The sequence below is a fragment of the Apteryx rowi genome, unplaced genomic scaffold (assembly GCF_003343035.1).
Source record: "Apteryx rowi isolate R43461 unplaced genomic scaffold, aptRow1 scaffold_15, whole genome shotgun sequence".
Lineage (NCBI taxonomy): Eukaryota > Metazoa > Chordata > Aves > Apterygiformes > Apterygidae > Apteryx > Apteryx rowi.
This window is the reverse complement of record NW_020447752.1, coordinates 2,217,107-2,229,112: the sequence shown is the minus strand read 5'-3', so window position 1 is coordinate 2,229,112 and position 12,006 is coordinate 2,217,107. Positions and strand designations below refer to the sequence as shown.

The 12,006-nt window shown below is 40.4% G+C and overlaps 1 protein-coding gene across 1 annotated transcript in view; it reads right to left on the bottom strand.

Moving 5' to 3' along the window:
* AACS (acetoacetyl-CoA synthetase) overlaps nt 1–12,006 on the bottom strand; it is a 56,806-nt gene that overhangs the window by 37,229 nt on the left and 7,571 nt on the right. Inside the window, exons 4-6 of the mRNA XM_026058870.1 lie at nt 9,076–9,252; nt 4,190–4,310; nt 1,360–1,473 (exon numbers count right to left, since the gene is read on the bottom strand). Coding sequence (XP_025914655.1) covers nt 1,360–1,473; nt 4,190–4,310; nt 9,076–9,252 — 412 coding nt within the window. The remainder of the gene's footprint in view (nt 1–1,359; nt 1,474–4,189; nt 4,311–9,075; nt 9,253–12,006) is intronic.

Sequence of the window (12,006 nt, the reverse complement as noted above, 5' to 3'; positions counted from 1 at the left end):
TATGAATTTGCCAGTGTTAAAATGGAAACTGGAGACAAAATTAAAGCATCTTAGCTTAAGTCTTCATTCAGGCAATCATCCCTGTCTTTGATGGATGGCTCATACCTGATTAACGATTTGGCTCTATAATTCGATGCAAAACACCATGCTAACAGCTGTGATAATCAAAAGTCCAGTTACCAGTTCTGTAGAATACTCATACCACATGTGCAAAGCATGAAATCTCTTGAGTATATTTTCCATCTTCATTTGCAGGTCATTACAGTGGTTTTCATAAAAATAATAATGCACAACCTTCTGTTTTTGAAGATATGGGTTCAAGTTCTGTTTTGTAACATGCAGAAGATAAACTGAGTAGTTTCCTCACTTTGTGTTTTCACCACATCAGAATTTATACATACTTAGGATAGTTGCCAAGTATTGCTCAAAGAACCCATGATTCCAATAGTAAGATGGATACCCAAATCAGTAGAACTAGGTAGGAGTCAAGGAGCTTCAATGATATTAGTTTTGACTTGCACCACACTGAGGTGGTGAAATGCACAGAGGATGTGAAATGCAGACATGCAGTGTCTTAACAAGAAGATCAAAACCAGCAATTCAGAAACAGAGTATACTGACAGAGCTGAGGCCAGCTTGAGTAACTCCTGTCTATGCCTTGACTGTATACTGTACAATCTGTTCACAAGACAAAGAAAAGCCTGTGTATATAGAAAAATCTGCATGATATTTTTATGACAGGACTAAGGCCCTTAAATTTCTCCAGAAAATACTGCAAGTTACTGAAAGGATTATAGGGTTCTAACTACTAAGCTCTATTAACTTGTACTGGGATGATTTGAAAAGTTACTGCTCATCAGCTGTTCACTGTTCTGCTGGAAGTCATGGTTCCCAGAAGCATTGTGCCAGAAACGACTACATGTCCAGTCCTCAAGAACTGCAGTTCACAATGCGGCATATTACTTGGGGCTGCAGGGACTTCAGCTGGCACAAAAAAGGAACAAAACTGGGAACCATAATTCCCAACACAGCCCCAGTTTGAATCTGCCAGACCTCATGAATCAAAGCTTAGCTAGATACAAAATCCTGCTTCCAGAGTGCTTATAAAAGACTTCAGTGAAGCAATGAATGAAGTGTTTTCCTTCCCCCTCCAGTGCTTGAGAAATTGCAGGCTAATCCAGCTTCATTCCCTCTAAAAACATATTTCATACAAACATAAATGTGGCAGCACCAGAGCCTTTTCTTTAGAATATTTCTGTGAAAGAGGATTTAATATTCATGTTTCTATAACCCTGACAACTCATTTGCATATTTCAAGGAAATTTCACCTCCTATCCTTCAAAAAATAAAGTTACTCACCCACAACTCTGTCTCCTACTTTAACTCCCATCTTCCTCATGGCTGCAGCATACAGAGCTACAGCTTGTCTCAGTTCTTCAAAAGTAACCTTCAAAATTTCTTCTTTGCCTTCCTCTGAGGAAAAAAGATTTACAAGTACAACCAATCAGAAATTTTACATTGCAACCTAAGTAGTAGAATCTAGTACAAACAAATAATTCTGGAAGGAAGAGAATATGAAGCAATTCTAGGGAAAAAGTTCCCTCAACTGTATTTTTGGCTTTTCAAGTTCCTCTTAGGCTGTACCAAGCTTTTCTTTTTAATAGGAATCCCGTATTAATCAATCAGTAGTGTTCACTCAGCAGACATGAAGACTTTTTTTAAAGGCAGGAACGTACACYGCTGAAAATGCAAGCTGATGATTGGAGAAAGGTGTGTTCTCAAAGCGCATTCATGATAAATAGATTGCACTCACTGAGGCTGCTTTCTAACATGGAAAGAACAACCTCATTTCCCCTTGTTGCTCAGTTTTCTCAGTCTCAGGAAGAAGCAGTAAGTTGTTAAGTTTAGATTTTAAGGCAAGTCACTGTTGAGTAGAAAATCACACTCATAGTTAAGGTCTCAGCTTCAGTATGCTTTTTAAACATCTGTCTTTGCCAAGATACCACAAAGCATATACACCATACTGGACTACATTCATCTCTGAAAAGATCTGCARGGAGTTTTCATTTTTGTACTGGATGTCAGATGTTATGTAAGCTCTTAATAAATCACTGGCAAAAGAAAACAAATCTAGATGTTATGAAATGCAAAGTTTGTCATCTTAAAGGTCCATTCCTGTACTTCCTCACTTTGACTCCTGCAAACCACTTGGCCCATCCTATTTCCAGTATCCAGCATTTCTCGTGAAAACACACATGCCAAGGATGCAGCAACAAAAACGCACTGTATTTGTCTTTCCAGATCAGCTACAGTAAGAATGATTTCCTTAAGCAGGGAACATTATTTTTTCTCTTTTGCCTTCTTAGACATGCACCCAGGTAAATTTAGACCAACACAGAGCAACAGAGCAGGTGGTGATGTGAAGCAATGTAACGTGTAATGTGTAGTTCCCTGCACAGGGCCTATCTACAGATTGTGTTCCCACGGAACAACAGGAAGTAGGACTGTGGGATGCTGTGCCATGGTTAAGGCCCCCAGTAGAAGGCTCAGGCATTGACTCAACTGGGAAATAATTTTGTTCCTGTTGATATAGTCCCCCATGATTATGCTACACAAAGCAGTGAGTCTCCAGTATACCTAATGATGTCCTAACAAGAAACAGTATCTAAAGGGACAATGTAATCATATCAAACCAGCTAATTCACTAAGTTGCTAATGATTCCTTCAATAATTTGGACAAATATTTGAGAAACTCACTGTTTTTCTCCAGTGATGCGTTTACCTTTTAACATTTATCCAGAGACGACAGAAATCAATCGTGTCAATTCTACATAAGTTTAGAGTCAACTTACTGATTGGTGTTTGGCTTTCAGCTATTGCAAAGGACTTGTTTAAACAGTAACTATATTGATTTTCCCGTTAGTTAATACATAAGAAGCTTTCCTAAAGATCTTAGAATTTGAAAGTGATGAGTTGAAGCTCATCATTTTGAAGCCAGCTTTCTATTACAGTCCTCATATCTATCAGACTTTACCAGATGAATTCTTACTACACCAAAACTGGGTCACAGACTTTCCCATCCTCTCTGAACTGAGAGTTGATTTTATGTATATGATCAGAGAGCTTTGTTTCAATACCTCTGAGCAGTAAAATGCACCTGGTAAGCTTCCTTTCTTCAGAACTAAGCTTCCAGAAGAGGACTCTGTTCGCTCACACCGCTTTATTTTCAACAGCTACCAAAGCTGTTGCCATACCCCAGAAGTCAGAAGACAAGACTACATGCAATCAATCCATAGTTTTGTATAATTTTCTCTGATAATGAGCTCTAAGGCTGCTTTGTTTACTGTTAAGCTATTAAGAAGCATTGTCTCTTGGTCAGTCTAATGAGAAAGATTAGGTCCAGCTAAAGAAAAGCTCCCAATACAATTCAGTAAGGAGGCACTCAGACACACCTGCACAGAAGTTAAAGCCATCTAACAGAGATAAAAATCATTTTTAAAAGTTACAAATGCCAGCAAGTACATGGAAAGGTCTTCATTATCTTAACTTTACCATCCTCATACTATGCTGAAACCATGATTTACCTGGATTTAAATCTTCCTCCATACAATAAAAAATTAAGGCTAAAGTTTAGTGTTCCATAAAAGGAAAATTTTGACTCTTCCATGCACGTAACTCTCCTTCCTTTCAGTACTGGCAAAAAAAAGAGATTTAATTCCTACCCACACCATATGCATTCCTTGTGTATACATATTCCTTATGTATTCCTTTTAATTTCCTAAGAGCAAAGGAGGAGGGTGGATGGGAAGGACAGTGCCAAAAAAGCTTCCTGAAGGCAAGCATTAGGCAAGTGTATGACAAACGTGAACTAGTGGCTCAAATAGCAAGTGATGCTAAACACAGCATGACTTCCATTACCTTGATGCAGTTAAGCACATTTTAGTAAAAGAAAATCTGATTTACATTGACRAGAACTTTTCAGAACAAGATAGCTATATTCCTGGAGCATATTTCGCCTTATTTTGAGGACTGGGATGACAGATTCTGCAGAGTTGACAGCCTTATTCTCCTCTTCTCTCTTCATCCAAAGCCAGTTTATTTCAAGGTTTCAGAAAAAGCAGAGCTGTTTTAAAGTTCACAGGACTTAGCCTTAGAGACAAATACAATAAAGCTACTAATTAATACTTACTCGCTGCATAAAGTGCAATCTTGTCGTTCTCCTTGTGCTTTAGAAGATTTTCTGCATAGTTCAGACGGCTACCTTTAAACCATTCTGGGACATCTGCAATACTTTTGGATGCATCAACCACCTGAAGAACAACAACAAAAAAAGGATACGTTTCTGGAAAACTGTAACATCATTTCCTTTTTCAGAGCATTATAGAGATATTAGCTACCTAATTTCATACTCTTAACGCACTCCATTAGGCAAGAACCATCTCCCCCAGTTTGCAGATGGCAAACAGACAATAGATCCCGCAATTACAGGCCTAAGAAGATTAACAATCTGTCAACTATCACATGCAAAATCATAATTAGAACCAGACTGAAAAAGTTCCTAGTTCTACTTTCAGACCAGCCTCAAATATGCAAGTGAACCAAACCATATGACTATATGTAGACTGCAAAACACAGGCAAAGTGCAGTACATATCAGGGCTTTGGTTCTAGGATCATCCGGAGCAGGGACTTAGCTACAGCATAGTGCAGCTCTCTACCAGGCCATACAGGCCAGCTTTCCCCTCGCAAAAGCCAAAGCATGAAAGGTGAGAGCATCCGGTTTTGCCCAACATGAGTCACAAAGTACAGGAGCCAACATCAGCAATGGTAACTCAAACAAGTCATAGGCTAAATTAGTGACCTGTACAATCATACATAACTAAAAAGTTTGATCTTGTTTTTATTCTACTTCTCCATTTTTTAAGATTAAGTTGCAACAAACATAAAGATACCACAGCTTCATTCAGAGTGCAAAAGCACCGCTACTAGCCTCTACAACTAACAAGTGTTGTGCTGTAAAATATCAGAGTACATGTTTCTACCATTGATTTACTCTTTTCTAAAAAGAGGGTTCAACAACTTGATAAATGCATATTAAATAATTTACCACTTAGGACTCTAAGACTTGAGAAGAACTGAGAAGTACAATGAAAAGAAGTTACAAAAATAAGTTCAGCTGAAACAACTTTTCCTACCATCACAAACTAATTAACACTCTCAATGAGAACTCAATTACCCCCAGTAAGTCACATTTAGGAATATACCTTTAATAACAGTAATAGGAAAAGAGGCTCTTAGTATAATTCAAAGGTTTGTATCCTCCATCCTAAATGCTCCAGTGTTTAGATTCAGCTACCCAACAGCACATGTATTCTGCAATCTTTAAATGGAAACTTTTTTGTATAGCTGTGTTTTTGAAAGCTTCAGTTTACGCCCTCAGGTTCTAGAGCATGAGGCATGGGCATTTCTGGAAACAGAGCTCTTTTGAGCCAAGTATAAGGCTCTCTTCTGAAAGTCAGATAAAACTCAAACAATGTTTTTGTACTTTGAGATTTACAGTATGTATTACCAGAGGCAATTCTAAAATTGATGTTTTTAAGAGAAAGTTAGAGCTTACACGGAAACTACTGTATTACTTTATTTCAAGTGAATTTCCTAAAATGAAAATGCCAGGTAGATCTCTGTGCTCATAAAAATTAGCTAAACTGAATTATCTTAATGCTTACACAATTCATCAACCCAGGTTGCAGAAATAATTCTTTTATAGCGCTATACTACTGCAATAAATAGAAGGAATTCTTCAAAACAGACTTTTATTACTGACTTCCTCAGCTTTAACAGAAGCGAACAAGAAGGTTTTAAGCTTTTCCCAGGGCAAGCTTTATCACAGCTCTAATTTTTCCTGAAGCTAAGTGTCCCTTCCAAGAGCTCCACCAGCATATGGTACAAGATCCACCTACTTAATGCTCCATTTTTTTCTGCTAGCACGATGCCCAGAAATCCTAGTTAGGCCCAATATCACTTCAGTGGTGCTACTTCATTACATGAACAAACTGGTCTCTCCCTTAAAAGAGAGCTCTTGGCAAGCAACAGAAACTCAAGGTCTGCTAGTGATTTAGCAGAAGATCATTCCCAGTTCCAGCAAGGGTATGAAACCCACAAGCCTTTCACTCAGACTTCAGAGCCCAACATGAGTGCTCAGCAGCTCTGCAGAGAAAGGGAAGGAACTGCTGCTGACAGTAGCATTGCTGACAACACGAGCCCTCATTTAATGAGTAGGGCTTTACTCCTACTCACAGCAGCACTGAGCCATACAAGGCCAGTTTGTGTGGTTACAAGAACATGCTGCGCTCCTATGCCACCAGCTGCTGTTCTACAACTGCTCTTCACAGCAGCTGACCAGACAGTGACCACTTCCCTAACCTCACTAGCTAGGAACAAGCAACTCATGTTTATCAACAGTACCCTATCACATCTGCTGCATATTTAAGCAATCTGCTGCACAACTATTATTAGATAATAGCATTGTCTGCTATTAACATGCATCATCAGGCCACTGAAAGCTTGTGCTTGCCTTAGGCACTATTGTAAGCACAGACTATACCTTTGAGAATGAAATTTTACCATAAATATGAAAGAGACAGTCCCTATATTAAATTGTGCTACATGTAATGTTTTGTATCTGCTGGATACAAATTGCATACCTCATGAAGAGTTAAGGGATCAGGCACTACCAGAATGCTCAAAGCAGCCTGCCTGCCCTCCCAAATACCCCACAAGATGAAAGCCATCAGGTACATCTCAGGAGTAAAGCACAGATGTTTAGGCTGTATTTCTCAATCAGCAGCTACTTGTAACTTGACACAGCAGATAACAGTGCTGTCACACCAGGATGGCTTTATATGTTGTACCCATTTCTCTTCAGAAGTGACATGGGTATCTATCACTATAGAGTTACATAAGCATGTATAAAGAGCATGCTTAACACCCTTACTAAGTTTAAATGAAATGCTGGCTATTTCCCCCCAAGGAAAGCATCCATCTCAGCCCAAGATCTTTCCACAAATGGGAAAGCTGTTGCTGTTTCAATTCACAGGCTTTGTGTGCCTACAGAGCTCCTAAAGGAAAAGCAAAGTCTTTCCACTGACTCCAAACTGAGACTGATGTAGAAGCTCATATTAAATATATGCAAAGTTATCAGTATTCCAAGAACCTGACTTGTGAAAGTAGAGATGTTTCACTGGTTAGGAACAAAACAGTCAAATCTGATTCATTAAAACTTTTATTTTCTTCAAAGCATAACACTTGCTGACAAACAGCAAGGATCAAGTTGTAGGAAGCCTCAAACTCTTCAGCTCTTTGCTGTCCCAGAAGAGTTACTGTGACCAGCCTTTCCTCCTGACATCCACCAGAAATGAATCTGGTCATGAAAATCCTTGCCACAATGACACCTTCTAGGCTCAAGATAATTTGAGCCAAGCCTTGAAGCTGATACTTCAGTACTGACACTGAGGGGAAGGTAGAGGCTAACAATAAGTTTCATAAGGAATGGACAAAGTACTGCAGAAGAATATGCCCCATCAACAGCCCCTTGTTCTACAGTCTCAATCACAGCAAGGTCTTTCTGTGAGCTTCCAGACCCCCCCCCCACCTGCTTCTTCCACACCAACTCTAGTTAAAGCCTTCCTAGGCATGCCTGTCTTCTTGCTTCTTATCCTCAGGTTCACTTTGGCCACCATTGTCTGGTTTAGTCTTTCAAATTGTCCAGTCACTGAATATGCCAACAGTGGTGTCTGTAAGGACAGACTTCCTGAAATGCCCATCCTGTAAGACAAGAGAACAAGTAGTATTACTCACTGTTCAGTTTGCTCAGTACAGATACAGGGGTGGAAAATATTTGCTCTGAACTGTTTGCTCAGGACAACTTACATTTGTACAGTAATTCAGAAAAACTAGCCTTGCTAACAGCACAGACTATGGGGAGAAAGGAGAGGACAAGACAAGTATCCCAAATCCAAACTGGCTAGACTTTGAACAACTAACTATAGAAGAAATTATGAAAAGGACTAAAAAGTATTTACAGCTAGACTACACACTTCAAGAAGCAGGCCTGTTCTTGCATTCTTGCTGATTTTAATCACTAAGGAGTGGGATGGATTAAGACAGAACTACTGTCTCACACCTGAGCATGAAGTTTCATGACAGGAGTCACAAGGGAAGAAACTGCTAATCTATCAAATCATGCAACGCAAGCCTACCAGATAGAAGGAAATTCATCTTACCAGTTTCCTCTGCAGAACCGCTAGTACTCCAAGTGTTCTCAGAACAGATAGCCGCCAGGAATTAAGAACCAAGTTCAGACCCTTCTCCACCAAGTCCCAGGAAGGTTCCTTTGTATCAAGCTTTTGAAGTGATTAGTCAATCCGCAGATGGAAAACCACAGGTTTATGTTGATATCCCACGCCAGGAGTGTACAAGAATTCCAACTTTGTCCTCCATTTGGAAGGCCAAGTCACCTTTACCTCAAAGGTGCTCTGTGGCATGGTCTGGTATTCCACTCATGTTCAGCCACCACCATTCCCTCAAAGATATTCCAAGCCTACATCTGTCTCAAGACTTCCAGAACCAGTTCCACAAAACTGGAGTGGAACAGGTGTAGGTGTGCTTATCAGGTAGGCTGGCTCAGGAACAAACAAACTTGACTGCCTGCCAGCATTTCAAAAGCAGGATGATGCGCCACCATCATAATCAAAGAGAAGGCAGTACCAGCAGAGTCCTCACATAAGCAGCCAGAGGAGCGCCAGGGTATTTGAGAACCCAGAACAAGGACACCACAACACTGAGAATTGTTCTAAGATCACAGATTTTAATTTCACTGCACAAAAATGCATCAGCAACAGAACACTACAATCTACTACACAAGGAAGTCCAGGACTGTATACATGAAGGGTTCATCACATCACCTGCACAAGTGCTTACTCAGTAGCAGTTTAGTAGGCTCCAGGAACAGGTCAAAAGATTTACTGTAAAATATCACTGTTTTAAACAGTTGCATGCAACACAAATACTGACCTACCTCATCATACAGGTGAGAACATACAATGCCACTGAACTTCCAGAATTCTGCCCAGAAGTCTGAGAAGGATTCCACTGACCATTGGTATAAGTCATTGTAGTTGGCTAGAAATAACAGATAAGTATTAGTGTAATGCAGAGAATTACAAGTCAGACAGCAAACTACAGTTAGGGATGTCTCAGTTCAAGACTTGTGGCTGAAAACAACCAGGAAAATAATACTGATCATAAGTCACTTCTCTGTTCGAGCCAAGTGACTACAGCATCAGAAACAGCCTATCTGAACAGCTGGTCTCATTTCACTTGACTGCTTTACAAGCCATTAGCCAGTACACTGAGAAAGGGACTTTTCCTAATAGATCTGTGGAACATCTATCTTCCCTCACCAAAATTCAAGAGATAGACAGCAGAACAGAGTCCTGCTTGTTGACAACACCTCCACTCCCTATCACATCAACATGATGCTTTAATACCATACAAGAGGAACAAGTCTCACCAACAGCAGGCACATTTGCTGTCTGGTTCTAGTCTAGGACCAAAGACTGCTGTTGATCACACGGTAGCATGGAGAAGAGTTTCACTTGTTATCCAACTGTAAGTTTAACAGCAATACCGTGAAGCAAGCATGAATTATTCTTTGCAAAATAAGGGGTCTGATTAATTACAGCTTACCTTTTCAAGCTAAAACTGCATGAATGTCCCAGGTGAGACAAAAATGAGATGTTTACTAGCTAGATATTACATCCAAGAGGTGGCATCAGGAACATTGAAATAAGCAGTTTAAGTTTTACATGATGATGAAACTGATGGAGTAACCTGAGGAATGCATGCAAAAAACAAAATCCAAACAAAATACTGAAATTCAGAGGTTAAAGTAGTTTTAGGTATGGACAATTGAAGCATCTTATCACCAACTTAACAGGTGATATTCAAGTCATTCATATTGGCTGAAGCTGTGCCAATAGCCACACTAAATATGAATACCCACTATCAGTGGCAGAGTAGCACATTTCCTGCTTGCCAATTGCATTTCCTATTTGATGCTTTTAGCTAAGCCACTTGAAGTCATTTTCTCCAATTATCTTTGGTTTGTCATCCTGTTATCCAATTGATTGTTTCAGAAATCATCTTTTGTCCTCTTCCTACAGGTAGGACATCTTCCAGCTTTAAATAAAAGAACAAGAGATTGAGACCCTCTCTACACTTATTCACCCTCAATCACTACAAGTGCCTCCCTACCCAGTCTGTCTCTCTCACACCTTATTCCACTCAATCTTTTCAGTCAGTAGAAGATTACTCACTAGATACGCATGCCTCAGGAATTTGTCTTCGCTTCCACCATGTCAAATTCAAAGACTTTTCCATAACTCAGTTTTTGCCTACTTATCTGCCTCAGTCTCAGACTCCAACTTTTTTTTTTTAAAAACAGTCCACCCAAGTTGCTCTTCATGATTTGTACATAGCACATAAATTGGTGTGGGAACAAGACCTCCCTAAAGCTAACTTCAAGCTTGTCTCCTCCTTCAAAAACCAATTACAGAACATGCTCTGAATATTTGATAACTGCTAAAAGCTACAGACACCACTAGTTTGCTTTGTTACAATATGAAGAATAGCTTGTTCTGTCTTGTCTATACAGTTTGTCCCCAAATGAGCTTTAGCATGCAAGTCCTTCAGGGCACAGGCCTGTTATTTAGCAATGAAACATTGCATCTCATCACTACATTTTCAGGGTTGGACAGAGCCATGCTGGTAAAATATTTGTATTGCTCTTAGATCTCCTAAGTCCATATCTTGATATTACATAAAAAAATCCTTTCTTCCCAAATAGCACACAGACCAGTGAGCATCAGTTTGAAGCTAGTGGGAGTGGACAGAGATTCCTATATACACAAAGGAATCTACTCATGAATGGACACAGCCACATCTAAATGGGGTGAAGAAACAGTTCTGATTGAATGCTGTTTCAGAAGGGCTGCCCATGTTTACAGCTGAAACAATCTTAAGCACATGAGTGCAAGCTACATGACATCTGCATTTGAAAGTCTGCTGAAATCCTGCAGTAACATGCTTCCTATGTAGCAGGGCTCTTGGACACTACACATTTGAGTGTTCAAGTGAAAAACTCCCCAGCAGTCAAACCAATGACCTGGCTTACCTCCATCTCAAGTTCTGATCAGGGTGACAACTCATTTTCCAGGCATGAATTGCTAGAAATGTCACATAAGTTGCTAATACTCTAGAACACCTTGACTTACACCACAGATACAGTATATATTGACTTACAAGCCTGTCAGGCCACCTGCAAGCTACTCCCACCATGACCCATCCTAAGGCAGTCAGATTAGGAAGACAGGAAAGCTACACAAGATTCTCTGGACACAAATACTTAGCATGGCACAGACAGTGTAAGCAAGCTAATCAAAACTGGGGAGTCAGATCCCCATAAGCATTCAAACCCACCTGACTCATGGGGTGGAAGAGCCCACACAACCAACACATCCGATTCCTGATGCCCTGGATACACTGCTTAGTTAGCAGTCACTGGAATCTGACTAGTTTGGGTTGGAAGACACCCCTGGAAGGAGTCCACTCCAATCACCCTGCTCAAAGCAGGGTGAAATTCAAAGACAAGGGATTGTTAAGCTAACTCAGCTGACTACATACCTATTCACAGCCAGATCTGTGTTTCTGAATGAACACGAAGCAGAGCTTCAAGTGCTATAGCTGGAGCAGACTCATAGCAGGACAGCCTTGGCTCCCACCACTAAGCCAGCTGACACCTCACCCTTCGCTTCCCAGCACAGAGTCAGGATTAAATTAAGCAGTCACTTCCCAAAGGCGAGGACGAGACTGCAAGCACGGCCTCAGCCGAGCCCCCCCACGCCGCTGCGGCGCACCTGGGCCTCCCGGCACGACCGCAGCGGCCCCG